This window comes from Gymnogyps californianus, chromosome 3, assembly GCF_018139145.2.
Source record: "Gymnogyps californianus isolate 813 chromosome 3, ASM1813914v2, whole genome shotgun sequence".
NCBI classification, from domain to species: Eukaryota; Metazoa; Chordata; class Aves; order Accipitriformes; family Cathartidae; genus Gymnogyps; species Gymnogyps californianus.
The window spans coordinates 91,411,214-91,431,326 of record NC_059473.1 but is presented as its reverse complement, the minus strand read 5'-3'; the positions used below and the strand labels follow the sequence as shown (position 1 = coordinate 91,431,326).

The window sequence follows — 20,113 nt, the reverse complement described above, 5'->3', positions numbered from 1 at the left end:
CAACATTGCTGTGTAAGCACCAAGGCATCCACGACAGCAGAACTTCATTAGCAGACATAAAATTGTATTGCTAGAACATATAGTACATTTAATGTAAATAATTGTCTCGAAGGCTATGCAATGTTTAAATACAGATAGCAGGAATTAGTTTTATTACACATACTGCACCCCACCCCTTTTTTTTGGTCTTAGTAACCAGAAAAATATTTAAAGTAAAACGTTTAACTACTATCAATTCCACTGCAGTTTATTCACATTATCCATCTGGATCCATTAGCAGATGTAACCTTGTAACCTCGTCACTTAAGAGAGTAGACAGTGACTGGGTAATTTTTTTAATTTTTTTTTTTTAATTATTTTTAACTTCCCATGTAAACAGTAGCTTAATAGCATGTTTCCATAGTTTAAAAAAAGACAGCAAAAGAAAGCTCAATGTCAACAACAGGAATCTGAAACATCCCATATTAATGGCTCAAAATTGTGTTAAGATACACCCTCTTGAAATGAAGCTCTGAAGGAAAGTTTGCACTAATGCATTCAACACAGACAAACATTTTGATTTTCATCTTGCACTGTACCTTGTCATATTTGCTACTGGAACCAAAGCCAAAAATCAGAAGGTGACCGTGAGAATCAGTACATGCAAAATGCTGTCCATCAGGAGAGCACTTGCAGTCAAAAACTGCACCATGTCCTTGTCCTTCAATCTGAAATACATCAACATACAAAATAATTAAGTTACCAGAAATAAATAATTTTCAATTATGATTCTCAAAACTGTGGTGCTGATGTTGAAATTTAAATTATTATAAAATCTGTAAGACAGTATACTGCTAGATGGAAGTTACTTTAAAACATAGTTTACTTTTTAGCTATTCACTTTTCAGTGAATTGTGTAATAATGCTCATGAAAGATGCCAAATTGATAGTAGTAGAAACTGACAGACTTTATCCACAAAGCAGGCACAGTATAGGAAGTGAAAATAAAAGCTTCCCCTTGAACGTCCTGCTAATGAGCCTAACCAGAGAGCTGGGTCCAGTTCAGGGCTTAGTCACTACACCCTTTCAATCCTCTGCCTTTTTGCTAAGCTAGCCCAGTAGCATTGGCTGCTGTGGTGTTTCAGAACACCTGCCTGCTAGAAAACGCACTGACATAGACAACCCACATTACACAACTTAGCAACTGCCTGTTTCTGTAATTCCTACTCCTAATTTATTGGAGTGGGGGAGGTGTAGATTTGTGTAAAAACTCCACTTTTTAAAGGAGAACTGCAAAGATTTTAAAAAAGGAATTTTTACCTGATACTCATTTTCTGTTTTCCAGTTCCATTAAGCCAGAACAAATGGGTTTTTGTTTTTCCCTGCAACCTGTCAATCAAGCAGAGGTGACCAATCACCACTCTGAATTTTCATGTCTTCAGCACCTCTTCAGAAAGCCCCTTTCTATTCTCCCCAGCAAAGCACTTTTGCATTTTCTTTAAAGAGACACCAAACAAAATTCTTTCCCTAACTGTGGCAGGCCTATATACTGCCAGAAAAAACAATGGTATTCAGCCTGCAGGCAGTAACACTATGCACTTTTGTAGCACCTTCCAGAGGCCATCAGCATTATTTTAAAAAGTTAATGAACCAAGCCTCGAAAAACCTGTGAGGTAGGTACTGTTCTCACTATCTTACAGGCTGAGACAAAGGCAAGAAGTCTAAATCTTTTGCCCAAGGTCTTACAACACATCCACACCCACACCCCTGCACGTCCCCCCAATGGTAGAGGCTGCTACACCTATTACCAGTGCTTTCCGGTATTTGATAAAGGTCTTTCTTACTACAAGACCTTTCCATAAAAGTCAAATGAGTTTCTGGATTAGCAAAAGAAGAACATAAACCAATGCAAGTTTTGTGTTCTATTTTGCCCATTATTCCAGAAGAAATGAACAGAAGTATCCTATAGAAAGAGATGGAAAATAAAAACAGAGCTTCAAGCAAGTGACACTAACATCACAGCAGCTAGGAATGCAGAATTAATTTAGGCTAAGCAAGATCCAACCAAGGCAAAGTTAAAACTTTGTGCTGCTTTTTGTATGTAGAAAGCTCACCATATTAAAGGGAGACACGTTTGGGGAAGTAGATGGAAAGGGGAAGGAACTTCAGCCCAAGAATCAGCTTTGCAGATGTATAGTAAAAACCTGGAAAAGGAGTACTTACATAGAGATTTCTGTTCCCTTTCCCTTCCTCCAACAAAGGAAACACCAAGGTATCAAGCTTCCTAACATTCAAGTCTTTCATAAATAGAATTTCAGGGTTCTCCTACAGCCTAAGATTTGAAGACTTCTTGTTTTACAAGGAAAACAAGGCATGTTGTGGGAAGAACGATTTGCTAACCATGGTGAGGGGAAAAATAAGAAACAGAAGGAAAAAAAATCAGACTCTTAAGATGATGGGGTTTTTTAATCCTTCAGAGCAAGAAACGGTTTGGATGGACCATCTTCAAGAAACCCCTGGGAATTAAGAGTGTTAGTTGGAAGACATTCCCTTCTTATGTAAAGGAAAAGAATAGTGATCGACTATTCAGTGATTAGTACAGTGCAAATAGTTTTACTCTAAATGTGGCCAGAGTCTGGTTTAAAAAGTGCTTTTGGAAAGTACAGCAGTAAGACCTTTTAGTACAACTCCTCAAGTCTGATGTACAATTACTTGAAAATAAAGATCCTTAGTATCATAAGAACAAAAATTACTGTTGGGGATAAGCTTCCAAGATATAATTACTATTACAAATTAAAGAGCAAAGCCTGCCAGAGTGTGCTACCCAGTAGAATTTTTTTAAACAAAAATATTTTGGGATTAATAAATGACACTTTACAATGCAATTTCTTCAATAATAAAGCTAACACAGAGGAGTTGGTCATTTGGAACAGAAACTAAATGTTAAGTTGCAAAAGGGGAAGCTGTAGTAAATCAGTGCAGTGGTAACTTCAGTAAGCTAGACAAAGGACTTCAGCAAGAAGGAAGCTGCTTTCCCCACTCCATCCCTTTTAAATCAAAGATGCAAGAACTATATGAAGATTGTATCCCAAAGAAGATAAACTGTTCATTCTGCCAGGAACCTTCCCCTGCTGAATTAAAGGGTATCAATGGTGAAGGGAAGAGACCGCTCATGAGAACAGAAAAAGCACTGGTCAATTAAGAGCTGTCCCAGCAAAGGGCTGCCAAGAGTGAACATGTTAAGACACTGCTGGTAGCAAAGCAACTAGCAAGGATTCTTCAGCCACAAACAGGGAAGAACCAGTGATGCTACACAATGAGGACTAAGTTAAGATTACTTTTAGTATCAACCCCAAGAATTAAGCCATTTGCCCGTATTTTCACTAGCAAGGAAACAGATGGACATTGGTACATCACGAAGGGAGGAATGTTGATGAAATAAGAGAATGAAAAAGCAAAGTTACTCTTTTCCTCTCAGTTTTGAAGACAACTTACTGTTCTCCCCGAAACGAGGGAGAATAGAGCTGTGAAACTAGTACACAAAGTAACATGTCTTAGATCCGTAAAAATAATTTGTTGTATGAAAACATAGTAGCACCACCTACAGAGAGGGAGCTCAATAGTAAGCCTTTCTGACATGTTATCGATAGATAGTATGAAAGACTTAAAACCTAGTTTTTAAGAAAAGACACAGGAGGAAAAAAAAAGAAAAAAATCGAGTAAAATGAAAATTAATCAAGAGTAGAGAGTACTAGACAAACGTAGCAGACTTTCTTCAGTAAAATAACTGATTTTTTCATACCAGGAAAATATAATTCATTCAACCTAGCTAGATTTCACAGCCATGATATGGCACTGAACACTTAGTTCAAATGGAACAGATCGTGATTAGTAGGAGAAATGCAGAGTAGGTAAACTTGCTAAGGAAAGGATAACAGTTATTGGTTTTGGAAAGACATACAAAGCTAAAAGGATGCTATCAGTGAAGTTCCTCAAGCCAGGCCTTTCTGTTAGTGACTACAGAAAAAATAAGAGCCTGTTGATGAAATGAACATTAGGAAATCATCCACTGAGAACAGATTTGGGACACAGCACAAATCATATCAACTGAAGCAATTAAAAGCCAACAGGACAAAATGCAATAGGCCATGAACCTAGTAAGATTATTAGAAATAACTAACACACTGCCAGAAAAAATAATGGAACTCAGTCCACACACAGTAACACTATGCATTTCTATCACGCCTTCCAACACAAGCCATCAGCACTGTTTAAAAAGTCAGTGAACTAAGCCTCTACTAGCCTGAGGTAGGTAACGTTCTCTCCTGTCCTTTACATTAAGGGACTGAGGCAATTAGTTGGAAACACGGGGAGAAAGATCACTGTATTCACTGCAATGCATCACATATAATGCAACAACAAAAAGAAAACTATAATCCTAAAATATACCAGAAGTATATCCAGAAGAGAAAGAGAAAGCACATACATGCTAGACAAACACACAACGATAAGAACAAACTCTTCCAAAGCAATATACATAATTTTTGCTTCCCATATTCAAGATAAGTACATTCTAAGTGGAACAGCTACAGAGAAATGTTTCCACTCGTCATGATAATGGAAAACCTAAGAACTCAGCTTCTTCACATGGACACTAAGGAAAGAGGACTATTTTGTATGCCTATACAAAAAGACCTTTAGCAGGAAGAGAACTACTCTACTTAAATGCATAGGAACAAATTAAAATTAGTTACAAGAAACATTCAAACTTGAAAACTGAAATTTAGATTCTAACAATCACAACAATGGTACGCTAGAACAACTTTCTAAAACCAGCAAAAAAGCAAAGTTAACTAATTGTTATTAAAACATAAAACCTCCTTCATAAGTGATGAAACTACATCATAGCTGCTCGAGTCAAATCAGTCTCCAAGTATTCTGGAGTTCCTTTGCAGGTTTATGTTCTCCTTTGCTTTAAGGAACAATCTCTGACCACAGCATGCTTCCATGGTAAGCCAAAAAATATCTACGGACCTTCTGCAAAGTTAGAAGAGGTTGCTGCAGATTTGGAGGACCGGAAAGAACACTTAATTTTTAAGCCAGTTTAAAAAAAAAAAAAAAAAAAAAAAAAAAAAAATCAACAGGGCTTCTACACTGCTTCCAGAATAGTAACAAAGGATCAAATGGTAGGAAGAAGACAAGAAGTAATTAAATTAAGAGTAAAATGTTTACTAAAAACATTTCTATCTTCCTACCACCCAACTCAGTTATCCATTCAGGAATGCTGTATTTGTCTTGAAAGATAAACGTATCAATGAAAAGATGTGATAGATCACCCACCCTATGGATGCCTGAAGTTATATAAAGGCTATATAAGAAGTATGTACAGCTTTTTTTTTTTGTTAAAGAACAACTTTTCTTAATAAACATCCTGCAAAGTCAGTACTGGCTTCTACTTGGACTACTAGAGCATTATACTTTGTTCTTCAGGATCTGCTCTTCAGGATGTGCTCTTATGTACTATTCAAAGGTGGAACCTCTTGAAAATTTCAAAAACATTTCAGTAGGACTAGACACTGACTGATTCAAAAATAATGCATCTATAATCTTCTTCTAAGACATTCTGTATTTCAGATGTCCACAAAACCTGATCTAAAAATACAATCCCATATAATCCCAGCAAAACTGGAAGTCTCTTCAGACTTTATGAAGGCCACAACATAAGAAATAACCACTTTTAAATCTCTAGTTAACACTGGAGATTACAGTACGTTGTCCAAATGAGCAAGCAGTATGCCTTTTGGACATTAGTCCAAAAAATCACCTCATGTGGCAGAAAATCTATGCACAGAGCATTCTGCTGAGCTGTCCTAGATGGAATCTGATCTTCCATGTTGTTCTTCTGACAGGGACTCAAGTTTTTTGGTATGTCATTTAGACTAAAACTAATCAAGTAGTTGCCAACAAAGATCGCGGTAGGCCATGCAGGTTTACTGATTAACAAAAAGGAAACAACGTTGTAAGCGATATGATAATGCTGTTAGGGCTTCAGAGTTTATCAGGTTGCAAAGTAGAAGTAGCATTAGAAAGTAAGGAACCACATCGCACAGATCAGTGAAAGATCAGACCTCAGAAGATGGGGCAGGAAAAACATTACAATATACAGACATACGGAGGCATAGCATAGGAACTGCCTATAATAAAGTGTCCATTCAAAGCTAAAAATAAAGGAGCGAGTCAACAATCAGCTCTCTGAAGGAGCAGGAGCACACAGGAAAATCCAATTGCAACTTAGTAGCCTCTGCTTGATTGACAATTTGCAGGAAGAAACCCTTTTGACCTGAATCAGTTGATGACATAACACCGAAGTAAATTCTAAGCAAAACAAGGATTAAACTGTACTAAAACATTCAAAGAGTTATTAACAGGGGATGCGTGTGTCCAAATTCAGAAAAAATAGACATCATCGCCATTACGAAATACATTACTACTATCACCTCCACAGGGTTTCCCAGTTTTTCTCACTGATTTATATAAAATGTAAGACACATGGGAAGAGGGCAGAGAGACTGGGGGGGGGGGGTGGGGGGGGGAAACAACCAACACATCACTGCATCCAGATGGTCTGATTCTTCAACCGTAGTGCAGACCCTCCATTAAATTCAAGTAGGGTCAAAATTACGCCCTCTACAACTTCCATTGTAGAAATCAGAAAAATTCCTATGGGCTGCTTGAATTTGACCTTTTTATAGTCAAGTTTTATATATGACAATTTCAGTCACTGCTTATGCTAATAGCTTCAAATAAATCTACAATATATTCAAAGCTCACAAAGCTAAGAAAGTGTTTCTATTAACAATTTTCAAAAGATACAATAAGTGTCAGAAAGTTGGGGAAAATGTATAAGCTTGAAAAAGGACCATGCAATGCAACTACCATACATCCTATAAAAGTAATTAAGGACCCACTTGGAAAGAAATGTGTGAAACCAAGAATAGTACCAGACAACTTTACATTAATGAGACAACCAGCTAGCTACAGACTTGGGGACAAAAACCTCAGACATTAGCTTCAGCAATCTTGTCCTTACTTCTTAACATCTGTGTGGCCAGAACTTTCAACCTTAACATCAACATGTGGGTTGTTTTTTTTTTTTTTAAATATAAAACATTTCTCTGCATTTACACAGATTAACTAGTATCTGGCTATGAAAAGGCATATATTCACCATGGTAAGGTCACAGAGTGAATGCAAAACTAGTATGAATGTATCCACTTGCTTAAAGGTTCCTCACTGGATGCATGACCGCACACATTTTCAATTTCAAAAACAAGCTTAATGTTTTAAATACAACTATTGCTTTGTTATAATATATATCACTACATTTCCTGATTTTGTGCCAGCATTTCTAAGAAGCATAACCTGTTTCATTAAGACACCATTTGAAACAGCAGCAGCACTTTAGAGCTATACAACTATCATCATCACGTAACCAGAAGAGGGTGGTCTTACAAGGTAGGTTAGTATCTGCTTGCTGATTCTACTACTCCATTTGTTTTCAAAGGCAATCAAATGAAATAAAGGAATTTCAGAGATGACCTTCAAAACAAGCATATCAAATCCATTTTTTGTTTCACCAGTCCAAGGCTTCTCAAGAAAGAAGTAACCTGAAAAAGAAAACTAAGGACCAAAGAGAGTCACATTTTTTTTCTTTACTATAGCACAGTCATAAGAGCTTGGGTCTAAACTTTAAGACTGGTCAGGAAATCAAGGAACCTAAAAATAAGTCTGTGAGTATTCACAAACAAGTTCTATTCTTTTGATCATATGAAAGCATTACATACTTCACTGCATAAAAAGTTAGAACATAGTCTAATGAAAGCTACTGCAGTAGAGTAATAAGCAAGTAAGGTTTTAATGAGCAGTCCTGCATCATCACAAGATCCTTCCAACACACCTTTTCTTCTACCTAACTTTCCTAGTGGTAACTGTTAGAAATATGGTCATGTTGTAATCCTTTAAGTGTGAAAAGCAGATGCTGGAGTTTTCTCGAGTATAGACAGAGATCTTCTAGTGAAGTAAAACTTTCGTTCTTCACAACTATTACTTCAGGAATACCCAGACATAACCACCATAGCTTTTCAAAAATGTCTATCAAGCTTTATTTACAGGATTGCCTTGCTTCATGTACCTGACATAGATGTATAGAGATTAAAAAGGAAATTTAAAGTTAATTATGAATTTTAAAGTAACAATATTTAGTCCTTTCTCTAAATATTAAATAACGCTGAGAAAGGCATTATGCATGTTTGCTTGAAAACTACATAAACAAGCTGTGGTATTTTTTCCCTTTTTAGATATTTTCTCTGTAATTTGTGGTAAAAAAATACATTAAATTGGTCATGCTAAGTAGCTGGTCTTAAGTCTTGCTAAGAAATCCTGATCAGCTTTCTCAAGTACAGCTCTGCATTTTTATATTTCAGATAACAAGCACTGTCCCATCAAATTTCAGACTTCAATAGAGAAGCCAACTCAAGCTTCTGGTCAACTTGGTAAAACAGTGTAAGACATTCAATGCTGTGCAAAAGAAGTCATAACCCAAACAATTCTATAGCTAAAAAGTTTGCAGTTTCATTAACATTTTTACACTGCTGCAACGCTATAGCTTTTTTGTTTTGGTTTTTTTTCCTTTCAAAGATTATTAACTTCTGCAGTACTTTCCTAAATCCAACCAAGAACATAAGCAAAAGATCAGTCTACAGGTTTGTTAGCTCCACTGATAAAGTAGCTTATGCTTGTTGGTACTGTATGTTCAACAACAGTTTATATTTAGGTACTTTGAGAAGTTTTTCAGTACCAAGAACTTTAGAGTTGCTGTTCCCCATTAATGTACCTGTTAAGGAGAACGATGATGTGGCAATATAATGCAAAGTCAAAATAACTTTATCTTGCTGAAAGGATCCATAACTATTTACATAAGGTTCCAGTAAGATGTCCTTTAATCTCTGAACTCCAAGAACAAAAAGTTTTGTCCCCATTTTTCTGTTAGTTGTCACAAATTTTCTTTAGAAGAAAAAAGAACAAAAAAAGGAAATATAACTTTGTTTATGCAGTTAAATCCAGACTTTATCTTAAAATCTCAAGTAACTTGCTGCTGGGCTGACAATTTTAAATGAAGTTAGACAAAATCACGTATTATTAAATTCATATTAAAATTGCAACTGCAAAAACTTTAACTTGTTAGAAAATTGACACCTTTCAATTCAGCTGCTTACACTGTACCTTTTTAATGTATGGGTTTTGGAAGAAACCATACTCATCACACTAGCCAAATCTTTGAAAAAAGCTATTTAACATTTTGTGAAATAAACACAAAAGTGTTTAAGTTCTTGCTTTGCTTAAAAAATGTTCATATTTGAGGTCTACGTTTCATCATCTGTTGCTAATTAGTAAGCATATCAGAAAGAACACATGCAAGTCACAAGCCTCCTAGTTCTGGATACATTTTATGTAAATAGGCGTTGTAAGTAATGTATTTTACATGAAAGTGTGGGACTATTCATCATGAGCTTCCAACAGAAAAGTGCCTAGAATGAAAGCAAACAGCTAGGATTCTGGTACAGAGATCTAGATGAAAATATGCCCCAGTTAAAAAAAAAAAAAAAAAAAAAAAATCACATTTTTTTTCTAGGACACCTGAAAACCTGTAATAAGCCTCATCCTACCTTACAGCAACTACAGCTATCAAAGACGTCGTTGTCCTTCTAGGTCTCAATAAAAAAACATGTTTTAGCCCCAGGATCAGAGTTTTTCAAAAACAGCCAAGAAATGCAACTGCACCCTATATCTGCTCCAACACTGATGCAACAGACAGGTCAGCCTCCCCCTCAGGCTTTGCAATTTTAAAGGGTTTTTTCTTTTTTCTGATGTTTTCCATAAAAGTGGGACAGAGGGCATAAGAACGACAAACAGCAGTTCAAGCAGTAACAGTCACACTGCTGTAAGAAACCATCCACTATTCCTGAAGTACCAATCTGGTTTCCAGGGCAAGCAACACTTACTGAGTGACACAGAGGAGAACAATGATGTTTCTGGGAGAGATTAAAGCTTTTCTTTCACAAATATAACAGAGTTAGTTGTCATTTCAAAGGAAGCTGAAGGTGGGAGATGGGGAGAACAGGTTCGGCAAGGAATTTTTTTTCTTCCTCAAAAAGAATCAGAAGGTTGCTTCAAATCACTAGTTCACAGAGCTCGAGTTGTAATGCATTTCTGAAATATACTCAGGGTATTTCTATATGAAATTTCATCTCTGATGAAATGTGCTTTGGCATTTAGAAAAAGACTCATCATCAAATTCACAACAGCTGGAGATACAGAGTGTGACCTTTAAGTGTCAAAGGCTAAGGTGCCTTAGCCTTTCAGCAAGTCAGACAAAGTCACAAAGGTAGGAGGATTTTGAAGTATTCGGATCTGTGAATTTAATGCAAGATCGTAAAAACATTCTTTCTGTATCAGTATTTCAAAGCATTCTTCAGAATACGATGAAAGGACTAAGGCCACCTTTGCACTGAGTTCAAAGTGGGTTCCAGAACTAGCACCCCCCCAGAGCATGTTGCCAAGAACACCGTAATACATGGCAGTGCTCAGAAAGACTGTCTTAACGCTAAGGTAACATAACAAGAATCAGTTCAAATAAACGCTTCGCAACCACTAGGAGGAACACATTAAGATTACAAGTAAGCAAAAGTCTGACCTTAACAGGCATTCAGGCACACAGGAGGCCCCTGAGGCACACGAATCATGTCAGACGTAAGAAAGCCTACTACTGGCTACAGCAAAGCCTGACTTCTCAAAGATGCAACTCTCAATGAGAGTCAATCCAGTAAGACAGAAGAGCAACACCTAGTCATGAAAGATCTTTTGTTGGTGGTTTTGTTTGGGTTTTTTTTCAGAAATCTGTACACCAGGAGAACCATGTTTTATTTAAAGGCATCAGTATTCCTACTTGATTAATTTCTACATTACACAAGGATTCTTAAACGCCGTAAGGCTAGTCTTTATCAACTAATACACAAGCTTCCCAGTGCAGTAATTGCAATGCCTACTTACAAAATCTGCTGAGTCGGGTATCAGATTCAGGCAAAGCAATTACACTCAAAGATACAGTACAAAAATCCAATATTCTACAGTGACAAAGATTGTAAAAATGCCTGCTCTCCCCTAGTCTTTCACTCTTGCTACTGTAGCACAGTTTTCATACTTTCAACAGCATACTTTTAAGTAACTGCAGTCACCATATGTTCCTGCAACTGTTCATAAAGCTATGCTGTAAACCAAACTGGGGGGGGGGGTTGGGGGGGTGGGGTGGGGAGAGGGAGAGAGAACAGACCTACAGGCCTGTACATATCCTGAAATCTTATAGGAACTTTTTGAAATATTCTTCTACAGGGCAGCCCACTCACGGGACAAGAACTATCAGCTTTACCACAGGAGAAACCTATACTCTAAGGCTCCAGACAGAATGCCTTTTGCAAGCAGTCTGAATCACCAGAGCTCAGCCCTAAGAGGTACTGCTTGAAAGAAAGCAAGCTTAAAGGAAACTATGTAAGTCAAAAAAATAAAAATCAAGGCAGCACCGTAACACCACAAACCTATTTGGGGTCAGACTCGAGGAACACCAGTACTTAATGTCCAAATTGCAACACCAACAAAAACCCAATCACCAAACCAAACAAAAACCCGTGCATCCACCTAACATTACTAGGCACCTCCTTTTTGATTTGGAAGACTCTTAAGTCCCTGTAGTTTTCTCTTTCCCCTCATACCTTCTCAGAATTGAGAAACTTCTGCTTAAAGCCTACAGGAACTACAAGCGTAAGGCTAAGCTGCAGCACATACCATCCAACTGCCAACCCTGGCATTCCTAACAAACCAACAGTGTCAGGTCTATTAAGAAGTAACTTAGTGAGAATACCCGAAGAAAACAGATCTTATGACAACAACTGAGTGGTGTACAGCTTTTATTTATGACCTAACAGAGCACTAATCCTGCAAGTTCAAAAGCTTGCCTGAAGCTTGAAGCCAAAGGCCATTTCTACCACCTTCCAATTTACCTAGAACAGGATTTCCATACCCAAGAAAACAAGCCTAGCGGAAGTGCCTAAACCCACAGGCTACAGATTCACGCCTCTCCACAGTGGCACAACTTCAAGGGGAAGTTGGGAAAAAGTCCTGTCTAGACATTTATAGCTGAGATGCCCTCCTCGATAAGTCGCAGATGTTGAACCGAACACCTTGCCACTGAGAAGAGAACAGAATCTAGGTCCTCCATTTCCCAGCTCAACAGCTTAACATTAGTTAAGGCAATCCCAAAATATGAGTGCCACCTGCTCCTGCGCCCTCCTTTTAGGAGAGCAGGGACCTCTCACAATTATTGGAAAGGTGCCTTACCACACAAGGGATCCAGATGCCTCACTGCAGCTTTGAGTAAGAAACTGCATTTCAAATATATCTCTATGTACATTATCACACAGTGGCTTTCACTAGACAGCCCACCATTCAGTGAATTTTTTTTTCCTGGATCATCCACTAAGACAACTAAATCTCATATACTGCTCATTAAACTGAGGATTTGGTAGGATACTGCATTCCACATTGGAGACTAAGGACCTTGGTCCCCAACAACTTAGGTGCCACAACAGTCAAGTCATTCAGTGAATCTGGCCCTGGGTCATGAGCCATAATTTAAACATTTATAATGGTTTGTGCTGTCCTTCTTTAGCAAAAACACTATTTTTGTGAAATACGTAAGCTCTGAAACAGTTGGCTGCAGCAACTTAAGTAGTTTATTACCTTGTTTCTTCAGAAGTCTGCTAAATGCTTATTTGTACCTGGGAAATACAGCATGTGAAACTGTCCTAATATTACAACACCAAAGCCACGGCCTCATTGATTCCTTGGAAAAATGAATGACAACAATACACTGAGAATGCGTTTTGCATTAGTAGCTGTATTAAGTCAGGACTGGCAGGGATATTACACAGGCCACAAAAAACCAAGTACCTGTATTTGCACATGCAATTTAAAACCATCCCAGGACTTACTCGCTTCATCTCAACATTGCCTAAAAAGCTTAAACCCTCCCACACTCTTGATATTTCTATGGCAAATTTCACCCTCTGGGGTAGCAAATATATTCCCTGAGTCTAGCTGACCCAAGTCACTGAATTACGTCAGTTCTGAATGCCCATGAACTCCGACACTGAGTTATGCGATACTTACAGAACTAGAACAAATGAAGTGAAGACTACAGGTGAAAACGTGGAATATATAAAATACATACATACTTACTGAGAGTAAACCCATGTGTGTAGACAGTCACTTACAGGACTGAGTTTACTATTAAATATAAAGATCAAAATCTGGCAAACAGACCAAAGATGCTTCAAATTAACTGTGACTGTGCCAACTGATTTAATAGCGAATCTTAAGTTTATAAACCTGGGAGAGAAAGTTCTGTAGGATCACCAGAGTCTCCTAGTGGCACCTATCTATAACCAGTAAGGCACAAATAAACTTTGATTCCCCCATTTAAGTCAAATACAAAACAAAAAGTGTATTTGGTTACTATGGCTTTGCAATTTCACATTCACCAACTGGATAAAAGAAGTTAAGTTTCAAACTGAGTGACACTGCTTGCATCCCTCTAATTTTGATTTTCTTTTTTTATGCTGACAATGAAGGAATTTGAGGGGGAAGGGGAGAGGGAAACGACTTAAAAATACCCAACTCTACTTTAGGGATTTGCCACAAGGCTTTAAATGTACCAAGCAATCCATCTAGGATGGGAATACCTGACTGGACTATCATTAAGCTAACAGTCATCTAAGACTTTGCTAATTCAACCAACACCCCCAAGGTCTGCAATTAAGGAGCTTTTGTTATGACAAAGTCATCCTGTGCTAGTTCTGGTACCACAGACACTGTTTTGCCAGGCAATGATAATAAGAGGTTCTTGAATGGTAAAGCAGATACCTCATGTCATTCAACTCTCAGGTTTGGTTCCTCCAGATGATGTTGTTCCCTGTCTGATCCAGAAGAACCCAATCTGTAAAAATTTCCCATCCCCTGAATAAAACTACAAATACTGTTTTTCAGAGTACGAGATGACATACTAAGCAAGTCAACGAAGGTAACCGCGGTTATCAGAATAATTTAATAGTGGCTAATCTAATGATGTTCCCAGCTGATATGCCAGTTAGGAAATTGGGAGAAGACTGGCAGCTCTGTGTGTATTCCTGCCCTCCCTTAGTAAACCAGAACACTTAGTATTTGCAGCTCTGCAGAGGTGACTATGCAATCAAGTCTCATGGTCTAGAAGCATCTCTCCCCCTGCCCCCAATCATCTAAGAACACCTCTAATTTCCACCCATGTCTCTTGAAGCATCAGACATGGAAGACTGACTGGTGAAATATTCAGACACTGTAGAGAGATGCCTCTCTTGCATACCTGGCTCATATGACTTATTCATTGGTTTGAGACAAACTTATTGCCAGATTTAGAATTCCCCTCACCTCACACAGCAGGTAGACTTTCTCACATTCATTTCTAGCATGAAGCACAGATTACTAGCTGCTGAGATCTTCTGATTGTCTACACATTTCTCTGACTCCAAAGATCTTAAAATGTATGTGATTTTTACCCTTTTTAGGTGTTTGTGTTGCATTGCACCCTTGAAGTAAGTATTTCAGTCTTTCAGGGGGTTGCCTAACGTATCTGTCATTTAGATTCTGATCGCTCTTAAATGGACTTGTCTTATAAAGAGCAGATGAGCTCAGCCTCTTCTGACCTTAAATTCCATGAAAACTCATACATCCATCGTAAGTATTAGTGGAAAGGCAACCTAACCATGCAATGAGAATATACACCTCAACTTGCAACAGTGTATAGCGCTGAGTAATGAAGATCTGTACTCATAGCTCCAAGATGATTGTCTCAGAACCTTCATAAGTTCAGTTACAGAAATCAATGCAGAGGGAACAATACTGAACCTAGGTCAGTGCTGAAGGAGTCTAGGCTGCATTCTCTCCCATTAAGCTCAACAGAATTTTCTCAGAGACTTTATAAACCGTACTATACACTGCACATCTCAAAATCTTTCTTCAGGTTCAGAGTGACCTTCCTGGCTTGACTTCATTTCTAAATGCCCTTTTTTTTTGTGAGTACATCTATGGCAGGTCTCTTCTTCAGATGATCTTCTTTATGCTGGTCTCCAAAACTGCTATTCCACTATGGCTGAAGGCTGGATGAAGCCCATTTGACTACTGTCAGCATTCTCAATGATTCTTCATATTCTACAAAGACTTTTGTAATTTTCTCCAGGAGACAAAGTGTGAATTGCACAACACATTATTACCTTTTTCAGGAAAAAGATATGTACAAAGACCCACTTAATATCAAGAAACAGATGGAAATACCTATTGCATCCATCTTCCAGAAGAATTAGTTTAGTGCAGAACAGACCAAATCTGAAACCTGCATGGAGGAGCTCTACGCAGAAAGGCTGACAGTATTCAGTCCAATGGGCCAAGGCAGCATACAACAACATTGTATGAGATCAGGTGACTCCTGAAGAGCTTTAGCCAGATTAAGAATTAGTAATGCAAAAATAAACCAAGTTGCACCTTGGTTCCCCAGGCAGGAAACAGACCACTAAAGGAGGGTCTCTGTCACCCTGTCTCTTACGCATGATCTCTGACAATGTAAACTAACACTCCAATTTCATGTGAATGAAGCATATAGAAAGATGACACTATGAAATACAGTCAAAGAAACAACTTTTTACATTTTACAGATTTAATCTTTGCCCCACTAAACTGAACAGGAATTTCTCTTGACTTCACTGGATGCAGGATCTTGCCCTATACACAAATGCATGCTTCAAGATTGCCCACATAAGAATGTACTAAAAGTAAAAAGTTTAGAAAGGTTGCTTTGGCATATCTGCATAAAGCACAATAATTACCATGTTGAAGTAAGACCGGATTTTGACCCCTCTTGCCAAATCCCAAACTATGACATTCCCATCATGTCCAGCAGAGAAGAGAACTCTTGGATCAAACGGATGAGGTTCAAGTACAAACACTTCATCTTCATGTCCCTGAAATTAAAGATACAGCAAGATGAACAAGAGGACTGTGTCAAATACTTACCCAGGAATTCAATATGATAACACTAGCAACTGCAACATTAGCCTACAGAAGTGTCCAGCAAAGAACAACTACTTTGACCACACATTTCTTTTTTTTTTTTGTAGCAGTGTATTATACTCTTCTCTTTCCAGTTGCAATTTTAGCTTCCTAATAAGTATGTCAAGTATGTCACCTTCACAACAAGTATGTCCCAATACTTTCGCCATGATTTTAAAAGATTAGAGCCCACAACGTTTGGTATTTTCGGTCTTGATGCTCAGCAGATTTCAATTTGTTTAGGCACAGTAGCAGTTACAAATTTAATTTAGACCCATAAAGAATCAAATATGTAACTAGAAGTTAGATGACACCATCTCCAAAAGCAGTACTAAATTTTAAAGCTTTGCATGAAATATTTCCATCTCTAGCAGAGCATCTAGTTACCTACAGTTACCTATTTTCTCAGTTAAAAAAAAAAGTATCAGACATTAGTAAAAATGTTGTTTGATTTATTCTAGCTAGAAGACTATTTTTTTGTATTCATGGAATGATTAGGTTGCAGAAGTCTCTCTGTTTAAACAGGGCAGATTTATCCATTAACGGTATTTCAAAACATTTGTCACATTAAATAAAGGTAAAAAAACCCAACTGTTTCCTTCTCTCCTTCAAGATAGCACTTTAGGAAAAAAAAGTCCAAAATTAGTTTCAGACGTCTTGAACAGCACTAGTTATTTGCAACTTTAAAGCTTTATTTCCTAATAAGCAGCTGACAGACATCTCTTACATTTCAATTATCTGGAAACATTTGTTAAGGCAGCTTTCAAACAGGAAAAAAGGCGTAAGAATTTTGATGATGTATACATAAATTTTGCATTCAGGATTGATAAATCAAGATGGAACACCTTACCATGAGAATATGAATGAGTTGGCCAGTGAAAGAATTCCAAACTTTCAGAGTCATGTTATTTACTGCAGTTATAACAGAGTTGTCATGGCGGTCCCATGCCACCATGGTCACTTTCAGCTTTGTGATTTTATCTTCAACTCCTTGTAAACTTTGTCTAAAACAAAAGAGCAAAAAGTTTCAAAGCAATCCTAGTTTGCCAAAACATTTTTATGTCCCTAACAAGTGAAAATACTTCTGTATTTTGCTTTATTATTAAGAATAGAAGCATTACTTCTTCAAAAAACTGGAGAAATGAAACGTTTTCCATTACATAGCACATAAAACCACAAAAGAATGGTAGACGCTTAAACAATGACTATAGGGTCCTCTTAATATTTTAAAGAATATGTTGATCTGTTTTTCCAGAAAATGCCCTGTGATACATGACCTAAGCCAACTAAATTTGATAGCGAGAGTATTTGTTGTGACATTTGAAGAGCAAAAATCCAAACTAGTCAACCAGTGAACAGTAATTTGTCCTGGAGAATATTTGTAATAAGTAGTTATAAATATGGAGAGAAGTATTCTGATACCTTTAAATCAGTTAAATTCTCAGGCCATATTTAGTACTATACCACCACCCCTACATCACTTTACCATCAGTAATAATGGCGCTTAATCTTGCATGTATCTTATTTTTATTCCTATGAAAACCAAACACCAGCCATCTGTAATGTAATCTATCAGAATACTACAAAATTACGTTTCTGTCAGTGTGGTTTAAAGATGAATCACCAATGAATTCTCTAGCACATTAATTTCTGGGAAAACATCAACCAAATGCAACAACAGCATGTTACCACCAAGCAGGCAGACAAAATACAGAATCTTCCATATAGCAAGCACTACAATACATTACACAATAGTATATATTGTACAACTCAATAATAGAAAATGTAGTTATAGCCAGATTCCTTTCTAGATTCAATGCAGAACCCAGGAGGCTTTATAAGCTGAACTCACTCTTTCCTTTCAGTGCAGCAATTTCATTTTCTTTGATAAAATTGTGCTTGTGCAGGAAAGATCAAATTTGGAACTGCACTTTTCCCTCTAGTCAAAAGGACAAAATAGAATTCAGCTACAGGTGCTTTACTGAAATGAGCAGTTCAGTTTCTCAAAGAAGTTCAGCGTTTGTGACCACAATGAAGAAGAGTCCATTCCTGTTTTTCCCAGCATCAGTTAAAATTAAGAATTTTTACAGGCTGTATTTTCAAGAGAGTGTAACTTGGTCTGTTCTCAAAGTACCAGTGTTTTATACACTCTTGTCCAACAGTTTTACATTCATGTTTTGTTGCATCCGTCCATAACTGACAAGATACTCTCCTATCTAAACATCTAACTAAATTATAGCTTATTTAGCCTTCTCTTCCATCCCTCTCTTGGTCCTTCAGACATCTTTCCACAGGATTACTCCTGAAATAAATTTTTTTCTATTAAATATCATCCTTCAAACCACTCAGTATGATCAGTAAGGGGAAAAAGCTTTACCCCTTAAGCCCATTATAAATCTTTCTAATGTACGTCAGTTGGAAAACATTTCCTCCATGCCAAAATAAAAAGGTGCAAGCCACAATTCCTACTAAGTCATTCTCCATCTTCAAGCCTCTTTTGTTGCTTGTTCTAGTGTACAAAAGTTTCCCATACCTACAAAGCCTTGTAAATTCTCAGATTGTTTTAACAAATGAGAATCCATTACAGAGCAAGCAATTTATTTGCTCTGCCATGTGGTATGAAAGAACCCAATACTGCTTTTCTGGGCATGCAGATTCCACAATATCTTTAAGTATTACTAAAATGCAAGTAGTCTCAAGAACAGATCTGACCTGGTTTTCTTGCTCCAGAAATAAATACCTATGTAAAAAGCCATATAAATTAGACTTTTAATGGGTTTTGAGTATCTTTTATTCTTTTAATCAAATCAAAATACTAGTGGAGCTATTATCAGGACAAGCTAGTTTCCACAGCTGAGTACGTAGTCAAATACTTATTTTCATTGGACTTCAAGAGCTAGACAAGAATACTGTGCATCTAAGCAATAATAATTTAAGGCAGCCTTCCTCCCCTCCCTTTTTTTCCAAGTCAGCAAATTATATCAATGGCCTTCAAGCATCTATCTGATAGAACATTTTACATCACTTACCCTGCTGGGCGAGTAGCCATATCTAACAAAATGCTTTTCCATTCCCTTCGCTTAAATTGCCAGATTCGTGCTGTTCCATCACGGCTTCCACTCACAAATCTAACAAAAGCGGAAAAAAGTTACTCAGAGATCAAAGGCAGATCTGTACATAAAAGGCACTTGAAAATTGAAGTTCCAGAATATAGGAGTCAAAAAAGGAAGCTATAAGTAAGAAGTCCAGTGTCAGAATGCTGTACAACTGGTTTGAGGTGAAAAACACTTCCCATACCAGTAAAAAATTGAAGGCCTGCAAAAAGTGGAACCTGCTTCCCTATCCTGAGCCCCTTCCAAACTAACTGTACTTTGACCTTTGATGCACCTTGCTGAGTTATGACACTGCTCTGGCACAGGGACGCCATAACCCAATGAGCATTCTAAGAAACTGACCCCATCAAGCCAGGTAAAGCTAAGGAAAAAATTTAAATAGCATAAAAATAGCTGAAGGGCCAGTAGAGCCCTGCAAGCAGAAGTACAACAGACATGATGTAAAACAAACAAAACCTATTCCCAGTAAGCTAGCACTGTATGTTGAGCAAGTACTATGATACTTATCTGAAGAAGTGTTTCCCAGCTTGAGTTTCTCCCCCACCTTTTCCTTCCCCCTTTTTGCGGTGCAGGGGTGAAAGGAGGAGAAAGAGGTGGGTGGAGCACCATGAAGCTTAGTTTACAACTATTTGTATCATAATAAAAGTGTACATTAGAACATCAATTAAATGAAGTGTCAGAAACTTCATAATAAACTGAACTGTTTTCTTTAGCATTCTTCACATCCAACATCCAGAACTTAAAGTGAAACATTAAAAAACACTAGGCTAGCT

The 20,113-nt window shown here is 37.4% G+C and overlaps 1 protein-coding gene across 1 annotated transcript in view; it reads right to left on the bottom strand.

Annotated features, from left to right (window-relative positions):
• PHIP (pleckstrin homology domain interacting protein) overlaps window positions 1-20,113 on the bottom strand; it is a 118,749-nt gene that overhangs the window by 53,371 nt on the left and 45,265 nt on the right. Inside the window, exons 13-16 of the mRNA XM_050895190.1 lie at window positions 19,257-19,355; window positions 17,078-17,231; window positions 16,005-16,139; window positions 579-707 (exon numbers count right to left, since the gene is read on the bottom strand). Of these exons, the coding sequence (XP_050751147.1) occupies window positions 579-707; window positions 16,005-16,139; window positions 17,078-17,231; window positions 19,257-19,355 (517 nt within the window). The remainder of the gene's footprint in view (window positions 1-578; window positions 708-16,004; window positions 16,140-17,077; window positions 17,232-19,256; window positions 19,356-20,113) is intronic.